The following is a 17,656-nucleotide window of genomic DNA, read 5'->3' on the forward strand; positions in this document are numbered from 1 at the left end:
ATCCTGGCTTTATGCCTTTTCCTGGCTTTATGCCTTTTTCTGGCTTTATGCCTTTTGGTTTGTGTCTGGTGTTGTTGCGATTTCTATGGGTGTGGCAATCTTGCCATACCTCGTGTGAACAACATTCATCCGATTATGATAATGCAGAATGGCAGTGGCGCACCCAGGATATATGGCTTGGGGGGGGGGGCTCACATTTTTTGTTCAAAATTTTTAGAAGTTAAATTTTTGTCAAAAAATTGTGCCCACAATTTTTGGCCGCAGAAAAAAAATTGGGGTTTTGTTTTGGGGGCGGACTATTTTGACGTTGGTGGCGCCACTTACACCCCTATTATACTACTCGAAAATAGGTCACATTATCACCAAGGTCCAATCGTGGGCAATCTCGCCCCCAGGGTGTTGAGCAGTACGTGCCCACCACTACCTGCTCTCTCACCCTGGTATTGGATCATTTGCATGTGCAAGATTTTTGAACACGTATGCAAATGAGGAATAGTCTGGCGCCTACACGTGCGTTACATTAGCGTTTGTTTTTGTATGCGGTTTCGGGGGTTAAAACAACATCAATTCGTCGCGCCGTAAGTCATGAAAACACAATTTTGTTTTAAAGTTAAAATGTTACGATCTGGCCCGCCAATTTGCAGTATTACATTTCAGATTAATAAAAGCAAACTGGAAAGGAAAGGAGTATTTTTGAGAAGGCATGGATGTTTTAATTACAATGATCGTGAAAACACGTAATGCACGTTGGAAATAACAACACCAACTACACGGTAAAAATCCATTACTAGCAAATTGCGGTATTGAATCAGGATACAGGAAGAAAGTTTCCTATCCAGGGCCCACTATTGGAAACGAGGCTGGAAATAAAGTAAGCACTGGGGACTAAGTTGAATAGTGGGACTAAAAGGAAAAAAATACAAATCGAAAAAAAATTAAAAATTTACAACCTTTTTTTTGGGGGGGGGGGCTCAAGCCCCCCGACCCCCCCCCCCCCTTGGGTGCGACACTGCAGCATGGGACCAACACACAAGAATTGCACTTGAACGAATACACCGAAAACAATATCGTCAAAAGTCGTGATTAATCCTAAGCCTTCTTAGGAAATATTGTCCCCCTCCAACCTTCAAGGACTGGAATGCATTATCATCACTTGCAATCTCATCCTCATCATTGAATGTATTGTATTTTTAATCTGGCCTTAGCATAAGGCCCTATATAATTTCGTCTAGAAGATCCTATTGCTGCCAAGCGCATCGCAAGTTTGCACTACGGTGCAGGCGACGTTTGTCTGCCATATATGAAAATACACCATGCCCATAACAACTCATTCGTATATATATCCCAGTGGTAGATCATCATCGATAGATTACTAGGATGTTGAGTGTTTCCGTACTCTTGCCTGTATTTGTTTTGAAAAAAAGTGTATGAAACAAGCCGTTGCTGATTTGAAGATAATACATGTTTGCGAAATAGCCCGAATGCCTATCGGTCGCGTATAAAACTTTGAGGCATCTTGATCTTCAATTTCTCTTAATTTTCGTAACCTTTTAAAAAGCCTCCCTTTCGGACTCGAACTCGAGGGATTTCTTTGGGGGGGGGCGGAGACGGGGCCCTCACTCTCTCCGAAGCCATCGCCCCAAAATGGGGCACTGGTTTTTTTAAATCCAGTATGCACAAAATTCATTCAAACAAAGATCCACAATTACGAGGGAAACATCTGCATCCAGACGCCTAGCCATCTGTCACCTTCACAGCCTTTAAATCATACTAATTATCTATTCGTTTATTAATGTTAATTAGCTCGATGTAGACCTACATGCATCAACATCACGGGGGAAAATATAATCAACATTTTTCGTAGTCTGGTTCCCAGGCCAAAAGATTCTAACTATTCCTGATTAATCTTAGGGTAGCAGACCAGTAAATGAACTTCCATAGACCCCAATGATAATGCTCCCACTTCGGAAATTTGGGAAACATACCTACAACTCTCCAAGGTGTTCAAGACACACATCAAATTAAAGCTTATTTCATCATTTTTCATTTTCTTTTCAATTTTTGGGGGGTCAACTGATGACTTTTAGGAGAAATTTCCATCCAAAGATGATCACCCCTAAAAAATAGTCCTGAAGCCCATCGCCATTTTGAAAAACGATGGCTACACTCCAATGCAAAATAGAGCGCTTTTAGGGTCCCAATTTATCCAAATTACACACAACTGCAAGCTCCCAGTCCTGTGCACGACTTCCACCCATATTTTTAACAAACCCTCAAGTTCATGGCCCACAGTGCTCTCAAATACTGAAGATTTTGAGGGCATGCAAATCGTGATCTGGCCGGCGTAGGCAATTTGGGGCCTATTTACTGGTCTGCAACCTTATTGAATATCCCATGGCAATTTAGATGTAGGACTATCTCACTCATAAGTTATTTCCATACATAATATTCACGTGATGGCGGTGTCACGTAACTGCGAGATGTGTTAGGTATATATCATGTCCATGCCCACCCGGTACCCCTTCTAAAACCTTTGAGCAAGAAAGTCAACCACCGCGCACACTGTTCCTTCACCAAAATAGTCCCTGGACTATGAGCGGGGTGGTGAGCAACAGTCTGGAGGGGCCGGATGGCGGAAGGCCCGGCTGGGTAGCGGTCCTCGCGCTCTGGACCAGAAACCTCATGGTGACCGGCATTACCAAAGGTCTCGGGATAATGCTGCCGATTTTGCAAATCCAACTGACCTCCCAAATGTGGATTATCGGCTGGATAGCGTCACTGACAACCGCAACAAGTGGATTAGTAGGTAACACTGACAGTATTTTTCTAAACTGCAATTTAATTCAACTGTGTGTATTATATTTATGGCGTTGCGAAGAAGCGCATGCATGGGTGTTGTACTGTATTACAATTGACTGAGCGTTTTCATGCGTATATCAATTACTCATGCGTATATCAATTACTCATCATATCAATTACATTATCTCTTAAACAAATATCCCATGGAGTTCCTCACGGATCAATACTTGGACCTTTACTGTTCTCTATTTATGATTTTAACAAATCATCAGATCTATTTTCCTTCATTATGTTTGCTGATGACAGTAAGTTATTTCTTAGTCATAACAACATTGATGTACTTGCTGATTTAGTTAACCAAGAATTACTTAAAATTTCTGAATGGTTTAAAGCAAACAAATTATCCCTTAATATCAAGAAAACAACCTGCATGCTATTTTCCGCTAAAACATGTTCCATTTACCTGATATATATATCGATAACATAAAATTGCCCTATTCTGATTGTGTAAAATTTTTGGGATTACATATTGATCCTACTCTCTCTTGGAAAATTCAAGTTAACAACATTTGTTCTATTATCTCTAGAAATATAGGTGTCATTAGTAAGCTCAAAGCCTTTTTCCCACAGGAAGTACTGTTTATGCTGTATAATACATTGATTTTGCCTTATTTGAACTATGGTATCCTAGCATGGGGGAATTGTGCAGCTAGTTATTTGAATAGTTTTCTTAACCTACAAAAACGGGCATTGAGAGTTATTAATTCTGTCGACAGACTAGAACATTCAAATCCTCTTTTCTGTAAACATAAAACACTCAAGGTCAATGACATTTATTCACTTCAGCTTGGAGCCTTCAGGCATCGTTTGAACAATAATTTACTTCCAAATCCCATTGCACAAATGTTCTGCAGAAACGAAACTATACATCACCATTTTACCCGACAACGTAGATAATTTCACTTTTCATTTGCAAGAACAACTGTTTACAAAAAGACAATTAGGCATGAAGGCCCTAAGTACTGGAAGTCCTTACATAAATCACTCCAGGGCACTCGTAGCCTTCCATTATTTAAATCCAAACTTAAATCGAATTTACTATCAAATTATAATAGCTCAGATTAATCTTCTTACTGGGTTACTACTCTGTATTTCTTTTTTTCTGATCAGCAATATTATGTTTTTCCGTGTGTTATGTACAATTTAAAATGTATACGTTCAATTGTTTTTCATTTGTTTTTCATTAAATGTTTGTATTAATCCATGTTAAAGGGGATCCCTACTCGACAAGCTCCGCTTTTTGGGGATCCCCTTCCACCATCTCTAATTAGAAAATAATGCGCCCAAAGTGTATATAAATATATTTTGTAAAACAAGCTCGAACTTTATAATACCCAAAACTACATGTATGTATTGATGCCTCGTCACTTAATGAAAGAGATGTGGTAAAAATAATGAAGAATGAATGAATGAATGAATGCATGACTGTAAGCCACTATCTAAATGTAATAATTGTTGGTTGTAATGCAACCCAGACTACATGTGAATATGATACTTTCAAAATATAATTAGGATTTTAATTTTCTCCATGCATCGGTTTCAAATGGGTCCCTTCAGCAATACCATTTTCATTCTATTTCACAGTCATTATTTTAAAATCAAATACACATAAATGTTGACATTGTGTGAACTGATATACGTGCGGAAAATAAACTGCACGATCATTATTATTTCTTCGGTGGTCTGGTCAGAACATGATTTACTATCATGACAAGTTGATTATATTACTCTTAATTTACTACAGACATCATCATTGTGCCCAAAACGCAACATAGCCGAACAGAATTTTCACTGTATGGTATCCTACTCAATTGTTATCCTACTTAATTGTTATCCAACTTCATTCGCATCTAGAAACAAGGATGTTCCATCCTTTGATCAACTCAAAATCAAATATTTTACGTCTCCACAGCTCCTTTCGGAGGATTAGTGAGCAGGCGCTTTGGGGCTGGTTACGTCATGATGACGTGTGGCGTGATGATGAGTGCAGCGGCCATTGCCGGATCGTTCGTCGAGAACTCTCTGCAACTGGCGTTGCTGTACACGTTACTGGCAGGTTGTATTAAAAAACATTGAAAAACAACGATTTCAACTTCATTGAATTTCCACATGAAATGTATCGGTTTTCCCGATTAATTTAACACTCGTAGCAAACAGATTCTAGTAGCAAACAGATTCGCAGAGATACTCCAGCTTCTTTCCAGTCATCATGGAGCTTATAAATCTAATGTTAATTAAAATGTTAAATAATATTTCCATCGAATTTGTTTAATACAGGTTTTCCCGGCCAATTTCCTAAAATGTTCAATCACTTCTGAAAATCGGTCAATCATTTTCGTCTGAAATTGAGAATCGCTCTGAACACGCGTTTCATTTTCGCTACCATTACAGAACTGAGCCCAATCTAATGCATTTTCTCAAACCTCAGTTTCTGAGGTTCAAGCCTAATGAAGCATGCAGACCCTGCAGCGGATTACCTGATGTTTTAGCATGTTTAGACTGATAAGAGCCTACTTTTGGTCAGTTGTAACTGATCCACTAGCTAAGAGCAGTGACTTGCAGGCCGTGGTCAGTATAGGCGTTACCCATGCCAGTGTGTGACCATCCATATGATGCTATTATCATGGAGCTAGATTGTAGGATAGCATGTACATTGTGTATGTACAATGCAGCTGTGTGATTCAGGTGGCTGAAGCATAGAGCACGGAACAATTTTACTTGGAGCATTCTTGGATGCTTGGAGCAAGGATAGCGATCATGGTTAGCATTGGTTAGGACAATATAATCAAGATCGAGACGACTTTGACGTGAAATTATATGAACCTTGGGATTACTTTTCGCGTAGGCTTGTCTGAACACTTTATAATTGGCCAACCAAATGCTATTAATGGGTGAGTAAAAAAAAAGGCGGAGGCAAACCCCCCAAAATAAATTTCATATTTAAAACAATATGTAGTACCAAAATAATAATGACTGGAAAGCCAATTTCATAAGCTATTGTTAGATGAAAAAATACTGAATTTGCTCAATCCGTTCAGAGAATATCAACATTTTAACGCAATGACCCTAAAACCTGTTTCATCACACACACAAAAAGACAATTTATTGTGTATTCTGACTGTTTGGAACAACAAAGAAATTGACTCAGAATACTTGTTCCAACAACTGCCAACAACTGTAGTATACAATGTCTTTATTTACAATCCTGGTTAGCCAAACAATACGATTTATAAAATCTTTTTTTCTTGTTTTTAAGATGGGTCTTTAAAGGATTTTGTTTCTGAATATGTTTAACTTTTAAATTGGGGGGGGGGGGTCAAAATGAGCTTTATATTGTCAACAGAAATGTGCACCCTTATTGGGAATGCGAATCAATATAGGCCCCCTAACTTTAAAAATCCGCCCCCAATTTTTGGAGGGCGAATCAAAGTAATTACTCCTCAGTTTAATTGTCATCAGAAATCCGCCACCTTAACTGGGACGGTGAGTTTAACCTCTAAGTTGTCCACAGAAATCCGCACCTTATTATTGAGAGGGTGAATCAAAGAGTGCTCTAAATTGGCAACAGAAATCGACCCTAATATTGAGAGGGCGAATCAAAGTCAGCTCTCAACGTTAAATTGAAATCCGTCCCTTTGTTGAGAGGGCGAATCAAAGTAATTAAGCTCTAAATTGTCAACATTTTAAATCCGCCCCTTATGAAGAGCGCCGATTAAAATAAGCTTTAAATTGTCAACAGAATTTCTCCCCTTATAGTGGGAAGGTAAATCAAAGCATTGAGCTATGATCAAAGTAAGCTCTAATTTATTTTTCAAAAGAAATCTGATGACTGAATCACTCTGGAAATATGCAACACTTCACAGGGCCTATGTTCAAATAAAATCTGGACAAATATCCAATAGTTTGGTGATATGTCATCCTTTTTACAGAGTGTTTTGAATATTCAGAAGTAGGTGTACTCAAAACAATTTTTGTACTCATTTTGTACTCAAGTAATCGCCACTCAATTCAGTCAACGAAAAACTAACAACCCATACAAGTCAGTTCATTATCTCTTGGTTGGTTGATTGAACATTCATACAATTTCTTTTCCGCAGTACAAAACAATAGTCTTCGCAACAACAAAAAAAACCGATTAAAAAGCACTGTAATGTCAGCCTAATAGTACTCAAACATATAATTATACAAATTGCATCTATGACTTAGAGAAGTTTATACCCAATATGAGATTTATGTGTTTATTAGTCATCAGTTCGGGGTTTTCTTAAAACGTCAAAAGTTATTTCGCCTTGCAGTCGCACGTTTGTGGTTTTAACTTTTCGTTAAGTACACACGATGAAGCTGTTTTTGAATAACAAATAGTTTATGTATTTAAGCTCAATTTTGTGGAACAGTAATATGAAGGAAGGTGTTTTTCTCCTACTTATTTTCTGTTTCTTTGACAGCTTCTGAAAATATGTAACAAAATGGCACTTGGGCCACTAGGCCGACTTCCATAAAAAAACCTCTGGCCAATGGTTTTTACTGACCATGTTGTTTTCCATAATCTTCCGTATGGGCATAGCCTAATGCTTCTTCTGGAAGCATGGTCTAAGTTTCTGAATAATAACAGTCAAGTTTCAAGCCCCCGGGAACGGGGGTGCTGTGGATGCTGCAGCACCCCCAACTTTTTAGATTGGGGTGCTGGAATATGCTTCAGCACCCCCTTCTCCTAGGCAAAAATGTGTTCCAGCCAGCAGTGTTCTACGCGACGATGAAATTGCGCCGCTACGCTATACATTATGCTTGCTCTACAAATATCTCCTTCGTTTTGTTCGTTTCTAGTTTTGCCGCGGCTAAGCGCGGCGCTTCGAAAGTCTAGCTCAACACTGTAAAATATCAAGAGGAGGTATTTTCTAAATCTTCAGGCAGTGCAGAATCGATATTTCTTCTCAAGGTATCCAAAATTATGACATATCTATGATATTTCCGCCATGATGGAAGCTTTGACCCAGAAGCAATAACCTCGGCCATGACGATGGTGGCAAAGTTGTTTATGCTTGCCAGGATTTTTTTCATTCGATCTTTTAATAGGGGCAAATGTTTAAACCTTGCCCCTGAAGGTTTTTCTTTTCATTTAAAAGTTTCATTGACGTTGCTAGCATTTTGTACTCAAGATTAACAAATAGCAAGGTTCACCGTGACACAACCCCAACCTAAAAGGAGTGGGACGGGCTTTTATTGAAACTATAGTCATGCTACAATTCCAGTGTAGTTTCGTTTTAAAAAAAAAGCTATTCATGTTTTACCTCTGCAAGTTTTTTTCTCATAAAATCTCAGTAGACCGATAAATCCCTGCCATAAAAAAGCTATTCATCATCCTCTGCAACTTTTTCCTCATAAAATCTCAGTAGACCGATAAATCCTTGCCTAGCCCCAAACTTGCTATCTACCGAGCATAAACATAAAGATGCATTCGGTCTTTTAGTCTTTTATATTTGCCATTCTCTGTAACAAACAAATAACAATGCATACATCGAGGGCTACATTGTTTGGTGAGATAGAACTAAAGCAGCCCCTGGCCCTGTGGCCCCACGCCGTAATAAAACAAAACATACACGAAGGAATGTACTAAATGTAAGAAAGCAGCCTTGCAACAATAATATTTACATGCGATGTCTTGCATAACGATACAATTCTTTTTCCAGAATGAAATGGAACCAATAATGGAGATAAAAATACAGCGTTCTCCACTTTTCAGTACAGTTAAACGTTTTAAGAGCGACAGTATATTCTAAACAAAATAATGAATTAAATTGTCTTCATAATCTCAAAAAAACGTTTGCTAGCAAAGTCAAATGAAAGTGGCCAGGAATCACCCCCAGATTGCACCACAGAGCATCTATATTCCAAATTAAGCCACGACGTAAGGGCTTTGCGCTCCGCTTTCGCATTAATTTTGTCCGTCCTTTATTCCAGCACCCCATGGCAAAAGTTTGTTCCAGCGGCAGTGCAAGTTTGTCACAAGTTTAATCATGTGGGGTCTGAACTGATTGCTTGATGTATCATGCTTTACCTAGATTGGGTATACTAGACCCATGCGTGTACCGTGCTTTTTCATTTTTGTACAGTATTTGTATTTCACACTTTTATGTTCATTGGCATATCAGTACCTCAATAAATCACATTCATAAATACCTCAGACAGTTTAGCTATTCCTATTGGTCGAGAGTCCGTCACGTGGCCGGTCTTAAACGGATGATAAAGGTTAAAGACATGGCAAGCTGGTCTTAAACACTTTTCCAGTGTCACAATAAAATGTGGACTCCTAAAAATCCAGTGCCTCTTACCGTTTCATTGGTTGAACGTTCACAATCCTCACGTAGGCATGCGCAACACTACAAGCGAGTCAGAATTTTATAGTTCTAAATTCAAAACGCAACGCCCCAGGTGCGTTCTGCGTGACATCGCGCAGAACATGTTACGCGCGCGTCAATCTCCATAAAAGGGTTGTTTACATCTTACTCGCCAGCTGAACACTCCATTATTTTGCTAGAGGGATGTTTCAAAAAGCATGAAGTGAACTTGTTGAACAAAATCGGGATTTTTTGAACGAATTATTTGATTTTTTTTTACGGATAAGGTATTTATGAATGGGAATAAATATGTGCTCGGTCGGTATTTATCACTCTGTTTAATACCGCTTCATTACCCTCGCCTCCGGCTCGGGTAATTATCAGCACCCAGACTCTAGTGATAAAAACCTCCGGAGCACACATTTATTCCCTTATTATAGGAAGTTGTCAATAAATGCATTGAGTGTGTGATTCAGTGCAAAATACAAGAGAATCTACGACATCAGCTGAAATGAACTTTTCGTGTAATTATTTTTTAATGTTTCTTATCAATTTTGTTGTATCCATTTGTTTTAAGGAAATTGTATACCTAACGTGACAATGATACATCAAATCCCAGTCGTCAGTTGTGTACGAAGTATATAACGCAGAGCTAGCATGCTGTTGAACCTTCAAGTTTAGATGAACATCTTAATAATTGCTTCACACGGGCATAATGCTGACCACGGGGGTGTAAAGGGTTTGTGTGCGGCGTATTGTGTGTTGCGTAACTAATAATAACCACTCCTGAAGTGGCAATAATGTCGGTAAGTCCTGGGCTCCACTCAGTGTAACGGATACCTACTTAATCTCAGATAAGAGCGCAGAGGCGCTAATTACCCCCAAAATGCATTAGTTAGATTGGGCTCGGTTCTGTAATGACCTCAATTTCGTCTTGAAAATTCATGATCCTGCATACATCATTTTCAATTTCGTCTTTGGTCGCTCATTTTCGCCATACTTTTTCGTGAAAGACAATTCAATTTCGTCGTCTGCAATTATTGCTGAACGTGCAATAGATGAATCGATTCCGTCATTTTGCAATCAATGTTATATAAATTTCATTCAAATTCATCTCATAATTGTAGGCCATCTTCCGTATTTTTACGTTTTCATCTGTTCATTTCTACATATTTACTTTTTTGTGTCTGTTAGTCTCCGTGTAACGTAGGTCTTTAAACCTTAAATAAGCATTTTTCATGTAACAATTACTATGCAAAATTGTAATCTTTTTCAATATTTATTTAGTTCGTTGACAATTTTATGCGTCAACAACTGAAAGAAATAGGGTATACACAGGCAAATGAAATTGCGTATTTTCCATTTCAAGCAAGAAATAAGTAGGCCTATAATTATTTATTATGAAAAGCAAACTAAGTTTCAAAATTAAGTTTCAAAATGTGCAGGAAAAACTATGTATAAAGCAATATACATAATCGGGGTTACAATGAGACATTTGTATATGTGAGATATTAGTTGCTAGTTTTTGGCAATTAACGTAGATCAAGTAGGGGATACTTTTTTTATATTATATCTTTGAAGGTACTGCCATAGGTATATCTAATGTCGTTGCAAAGGAGGCTGTCGGACGCTGTTTTACCAAGAACTACGCCACAGCCAATGGCATCGCACGGACCGGCTCCTCCGTGGGACTGATCGTCTTCGCGCCCCTGGTCCAGCTTTTCTTAGACACCTACGGCTGGAGAGGAACCATGTTACTAGTGGGAGCCATCACCATGCATTCTGTTGCGAGTGGCGCCGTTATGGTAGCAACGAGGCAGCCTGAGCTCGATCAGTCAAACGCATACCAAACGCTCCCCCAGACCGAACACACTAATTCGTCATCAGCACATGAGAGCACTCTCCGTTCTCACTGTGGTTCGCTGTGGAAGTTCGTCTCTAAGAACTTCGAGGTGGGACTACTTCTCAATTCGCGCTACTGGTTGGTGGCCGTCATATCTTGCTGCAATATCTACGCGTACCTCATGTGGATTGTGTATTTCGTGTCCCAGGCGCAGTCCAACGGGTTCACTTTGGAGGAGGCGGGGTCTTTCGTGACCATCGCGGGCGTTGCGAACCTGTTTGGTACAATCAGTCAGGGACCGATCACCGACCGCGGAGTGATGTCCTCGTGGACTCTGGTTGCCGTTTGCCTCGTTATGAGTTCCGTCTCGTACCTTGCCTCCTCTTTGCTGACTTCTTATTGGCCAATGATGACGTCAGCGGTGCTGATTTTGTTCAGTGCCGGGGTCTTGTTCTGCCAGACGGATGTTCTCGTCAAGCAGGTTCTTGGTGTCGAGCTATTGGCGGGTGCTTTTGGCTGGATCGGGCTAAAGGTGACGCTATTATTAGTCGCTTTGGGATTTCTGCCTGGTACGTATAAGCCTAATAAATGAGTGTCGTTTCCTTACGCCACTTTCTTCACTGCATGGAGTAGTCTAGTATGTAGTTTCAACATACAAGTAATAATTATTAGGAAGCACTTTAATTCATGGTGTTACTTGTGTGGCATCACTGGCAATGTGCATCACACCATGCAATAGCGTAAAAGATCAACAATGTCAAACCATTCTTCGAGACTTCCCGATTTCAATTTTACCTTCTCTCTGTTTTAAGGTTTGGTTTACGACTTGACCGGAAGTTACACAGCAGCCTTTCTACTGATAGGCAGCGTGCAGGCTGTACCACTGGTGCCTTTGCTGATGCTAAGATATTCTCAATAGTAGAACCTTGGAGAGTTTTTTCCATTGGAGGATTTCATAATTGACTGTGAGTCGATCGGAGTTGAAACAGAATCATAAGGACATAATGTACATTGAACAAGTGTGTTTTGATCAATTAAAGATTAGTTGCACGCAATCCTGGCTTTATGCCTTTTCCTGGCTTTATGCCTTTTCCTGGCTTTATGCCTTTTGGTCTGTGTCTGGTGTTGTTGCGATTTCTATGGGTGTGGCAATCTTGCCATACCTCGTGTGAACAACATTCATCCGAGTATGATAATGCAGCATGGCAGTGGCGCACCCAGGATATGGCTTGGGGGGGGGGCCTCCCATTTTTTTTTTCAAATTTTTAAGAAGTAAAATTGTTGTCAAAAAATTTTGCCCACAATTTTTGGCCGCAGAAAAAAATTGGGGTTTTGTTTTTGGGGCGGACTATTTTGACGTTGGTGGCGCCACTTACACCCCTATTATACTACTCGAAAATAGGCCACATTATCACCAAGGTCCAAACGTGGCAAACCTCGTCCCCGGGGTCTCGAGCAGTACGCGCCCACCACTACCTGCTCTCTCACCCTGGTATTGGATCATTTGCATGTGCAAGTTTTTTGAACACGTATGCAAATTAGGAATAGTCTGGCGCCTACTGGGGGGGGGGGGGACGGGGTCCTCACTCTTTCCAAAGCCATCACCCCAAAATTGGACACTGTTTTTTGAAAATGCTGTATGCACAAAATTCATTCAAATGAAGATCCACAATTACGAGGGAAACATCTGCAGCCAGACGCCTAGCCATCTGTCACATTCACAGCCTTTCAATCATACTAAATATCTATTTGGTTATTAGTTTTAATTTGCTCGATGTAGACCTACATGCATCAACATCACGGGGGGGGGGAAATAACTAGAGGTTCGCGTTTGTTGTTACAAACGCAGAGTGGTCGGGTAGACAACTATTTTATGAAACACTGTCCAGTTAACGGGAACATGTAATAGGATTTATATGACTTAAATACATTTAAAACAGCTTTCTTGCCATGTAACTATGAAGTTTCCACCTCCTCGGAAGCAGTAAAAAAGAGAAATTTCAACATTTTAAGTTTCAAAGTTTTTATGCTAATGAAAATTTCCATATTCATGAGCCAAAGCGTGATGTCATTCAAGGTAGAACCGTCTCCATAGCTTTGTGTATACAAATATATATCAAAGTTTTCTTCATTTTCTTGGAGTAAATTCCGCTTTTTATTGTTTATCATGTAAAACAGCTTATTTGGACAATCGTAGTGGCAAATATTTCTTCAAAAAATAATGTTGTGGGTAATTTTGAAGGACTTATTTTTGTACTGTTCATAACGCACCTTTGGCAAGGAGTACCTTGTTTGACAAAAGCAAAATAGCGCCCTCTTATATATTGATGAAAGGATTTACTAATAATTTAAAAAATACCACTTTCTTGTCACTTCCAAAGAAAACAAGTATTAAGATCTTGTATGTATTGTTGCAACACATAGTAATGTGCATGAAAACAAGATGAGCTGAATTTCCACTGCATGTTTCCTTTAAGTTATGAACTCTCTCACCCTGGTATTGGATCATTTGCATGTGCAAGATTTTTGAACACGTATGCAAATGAGGAATAGTCTGGCGCCTACACGTGCGTTACATTAGCGTTTGTTTTTGTATGCGGTGTCTGGGGTAAAAACAACATCAATTCGTCGCGCTGTAAGTCATGAAAACACATTTTTTTTTAAAGTTAAAATGTTACGATCTGGCCCGCCAATTTGCAGTATTACATTTCAGGTTAATAAAAGCAAACTTGAAAGGAAAGGAGTATTTTTGAGAAGGCGTGGATGTTTTAATTACAATGATCGTGAAAACACGTAATGCACGTTGGATATAACAACACCAACTACACGGTAAAAATCCATTACTAGCAAAATGCGGTATCGAATCAGGATACAGGGAGAAAGTTTCCTATCCAGGGCTTACTATTGGAAACCAGGTTGGAAATAAAGTAAGCAATGGGGACGAGGTTGAATAGTGGGACTAAAAGAAAAAAATTATAAATAGCAAAAAATTAAAAATTGACAACCTTTTTGGCACTTGAAAGAATACACCGAAAACAATATCGTCAAAAGTCGTGATTAATCCTAAGCCTTCTTAGGAAATATTGTCCCCCTCCAACCTTCAAGGACTGGAATGCATTATCATCACTTGCAATCTCATCCTCATCATTGAATGTATTGTATATTTAATCTGGCCTTAGCAAGTACAAGTACTAACTTAAACAGTAGGCCCTATATAATTTCGTCTAGAAGATCCTATTGCTAGCGCATCGCAAGTTTGCGCTACAGTGCAGGCGACGTTTGTCTGCCCATAACAAATCATTCATCTATATATCCCGGTGGTAGATCATCATCGATAGATTACTAGGATGTTGAGTGTCTCCGTACTTTTGCCTGTATTTGTCTTGAAAAAAGTGTATGAAACAAGCCGTTGCTGATTTGAAGATAATACATGTTTGCGAAATAGCCCGAATGCCTATCGGTCGCGTATAAAACTTTGAGGCATCTTGATCTTCACTTTCTCTTAATTCTCGTAACCTTTTAAAAAGCCTCCCTTTCGGACTCGAACTCGAGGGATTTCTTGGGGGGGCCCTCACTCTTTCCGAAGCCATCGCCCAAAAATGGGGCACTGTTTTTTTGAAAATCCTGTATGCACAAAATTCATTCAAACGAAGATCCACAATTACGAGGGAAACATCTGCAGCCAGACGCCTAGCCATCTATCACCTTCACAGCCTTTAAATCATACTAATTATCTATTTGGTTATTGGTTTTAATTAGCTCGATGTAGACCTACATGCATCAACATCACGAGGGGAAAAATAATCACCATTTTTCGTAGTCTGGTTCCCAGACCAAAAGATTCTGACTATTCCTGATGAATCTTAGGTCAGGCAGCCTCCGTGGCTAAAAATAAACATGACGACATTGACAACCTTTTTCGAAGCTCGGCTTCGTTTCCGATTTCGCTTTATCACTTAAAGCTTTTAATGTTCCGTCCGATCAAATTTTTTGAAAGAAATCACTTGCTTCATATATCATACAGTTATGATATACAGTTTTATAATTCTGTAAAAAAACATTCACTAATTTTCACCTGGAATCTTCCAAGTTAGACACCCAAATAGCACTGTTCGCAGGCGGAGCCGAATTGAGACCACGCCGAGTTTTGGAAAATGCCAGTAACGGTCGTCAAATTCAAACTAGTACATGACGCAACAAAAAGTTCGCCCTCGTATACGATCCGAGTACAAAATCGTTGTTGAATTTCAAGTTTTCTAATTGAAAGCAATGGATATTAATTATGAACTAGTTTTTTAAGTTTTTAATAAGCAATTAGCAGTTAATAAAACCTATATTATGCTCGGAAATGCTCGGGCACTATCCGATTGTCGACGAAATGAATTCGGCAAACTTCGGACATTTTCGGAAAAAGAGGAATTCCTCCCGTTTTAGTCACGTGACATAAATTGTATTACAATGTATTACCGGAGGCTACCGGACCTAAGATTCATTGGAAATAACAACACCAACTACACGGTAAAAATCCATTACTAGCAAATTGCGGTATCGAATCAGGATACAGGTAGAAAGTTTCCTATCCAGGGCTTACTATTGGAAACGAGGTTGGAAATAAAGTAAGCACTGGGGACGAGGTTGAATAGTGGGACTAAAAGAAAAAAATACAAATAGAAAAAAATTAAACTTACTTACTTTTTTTATCTTAACTATTCCTGCTCCACCTGTTCATATTGTCAATGAATTAAATTCTCTGTTTTTTTAATTTATTTGGGGCGGTAATGACAGGGTTTTTAGTAGAAATCAAATGGTTCAAGATTATAGCGAAGGTGGGCTGCGTATGATAGACGTTAGGGATTATATGTATGCATTGAAAATTACTTGGCTACGCAAACTCCTGGCTGCTGACCAGAATTGTGGTTGGGGTTTTTTTACACCGTAAGATTATGGGAGTCTCTTCTATGCTCTCTTTCGAAGGAGGTTCTTTGCAATATACCAACAAAGAAACCTTGGAAAAGCACCCCTTTTGGATGGATGTCCTTACATCGTGGTCTAAATTTACCCAAGCTCACATTCCGGTGACTGCTGAAGATGTTCTATTGAATACGCTGTGGCATAATGATCAAATCGAGGTGTGCAAAAAATGCATTTATTACAAGCATTGGGAGTCTGCAGGAGTCAATTACATTTTTGATCTTGTTGACGACAAAGGTACATTTCTGTCATTTAATGATTTTAGAAGGAAGTTTAAGATGCGAACTAATTTCCTGGAATATGGAGGTGTAGTTAGAGCTATCAAGCTAGCCTTTCCGGAACTGTTGGATTTAGAAACACGCACAGTTAAATTCCCTTTTATTCCATTTAATTTCAAGATTCTTTTGATGGACAAAAAAGGTTCCCGTAGAATTCTCAAAGTGCTGGCCTCAACCAGGAAAGTAGTTCATAAATTTATTTCCAAATGGAACAATAAGTTACAAACAGACTTTAGCTTTTTATTTCTAAATGGTCGTTGATTTTGAATATTCCTTTCAATTGCACTGTAGATACTAGGCTGAGATGGTTCCAATACAGACTAATTCATATAATTCTCGGTACGAAACACTTTCTGTTTAAAATCAATAAGTCCACGACGAACCAATGTACATTTTGTAAAAATGAAGATGAAACTCTTACCCATCTCTTTTGCTCATGTGTTTACACAGTCTCATTTTGGGGTTCAGTGGTTTTGTGGATCAAGGACAAAACCAAATTTACCATTACCCTAGATAATGAAATGTGTTTGTTTGGCAAAGCTGACTTTGAGTGCAAAGTTTAACTTAATTTTATTAATTTGCCGTTTCCATATTTATAAAATGAAAATGATTGAGAAAGTGCCCTCTTTCCTGGTTCTAAAAAAGAATGTGAAGAACTACTACTCCGTGGAAAAATATATGTTTATTTGTAATGATAATGTTGAGAAATTTTACTGTAAATGGGATTCCTTTTCTGCACTTTTCCAAGAGTAATTGTTTGAATTGCCATGTTTTGGGTTTGTATGAACTCCTATTTAAATGTGCTTATGTTTAAATATGATTTGTTATTGTTGAAAATAAAGAGTTATCCCCCGGGATAAAAAAACACGTGAAAGAATACACCGAAAACAATATCGTCAAAAGTCGTAATTAATCCTAACCCTTCTTAGGAAATATTGTCCCCCTCCAACCTTCAAGGACTGGAATGCATTATCATTACTTGAAATCCCATCCTTATCATTGAATGTATTGTATTTTTAATCTGGCCTTAGCAAGGACAATACTAACTTAAACAGTAGGCCCTATATAATGTCGTCTAAAAGATCCTATTGCTGCCAAGCGCATCGCACGTTTGCGCTACGGTGCAGGCGACGTTTGTCTGCCATATATGAAAATACACCATGCCCATAACAAATCATTCGTCTATATATCCCGGTGGTAGATCATCATCGATAGATTACTAGGATGTTGAGTGTTTCCGTACTTTTGCCTGTATTTGTCTTGAAAAAAAGTGTATGAAACAAGCCGTTGCTGATTTGAAGATAATACATGTTTGCGAAATAGCCCGAATGCCTATCGGTCGCGTATAGAACTTTGAGGCATCTTGATCT

General features: G+C 38.9%; 1 protein-coding gene across 1 annotated transcript; it reads left to right on the top strand.

The window, feature by feature from the left end:
• Positions 1-2,331: 2,331 nt before the first annotated feature.
• On the top strand, positions 2,332-12,262 carry LOC119734076 (monocarboxylate transporter 12-like). Its single transcript, XM_038207440.1, has 4 exons — positions 2,332-2,806; positions 4,772-4,915; positions 10,776-11,606; positions 11,850-12,262. Exons 1-4 carry the CDS (start codon positions 2,593-2,595, stop codon positions 11,954-11,956), a joined length of 1,296 nt encoding a protein of 431 aa, XP_038063368.1. The 5' UTR covers positions 2,332-2,592; the 3' UTR covers positions 11,957-12,262.
• Positions 12,263-17,656: the final 5,394 nt, after the last annotated feature.

This window comes from Patiria miniata, unplaced genomic scaffold, assembly GCF_015706575.1.
Source record: "Patiria miniata isolate m_02_andy unplaced genomic scaffold, ASM1570657v1 HiC_scaffold_26, whole genome shotgun sequence".
Classification (NCBI taxonomy): domain Eukaryota; kingdom Metazoa; phylum Echinodermata; class Asteroidea; order Valvatida; family Asterinidae; genus Patiria; species Patiria miniata.

Bases quoted from the DNA above. Each gene is read 5' to 3' on its own strand.
- LOC119734076 (XM_038207440.1), top strand. From the start codon at position 2,593: ATGAGCGGGGTGGTGAGCAACAGTCTGGAGGGGCCGGATGGCGGAAGG. The intron at 2,807-4,771 runs GTAACACTGACA...ACGTCTCCACAG, and splicing joins CGCAACAAGTGGATTAGTAG to CTCCTTTCGGAGGATTAGTG. The intron at 11,607-11,849 runs GTACGTATAAGC...CTCTGTTTTAAG, and splicing joins CGCTTTGGGATTTCTGCCTG to GTTTGGTTTACGACTTGACC.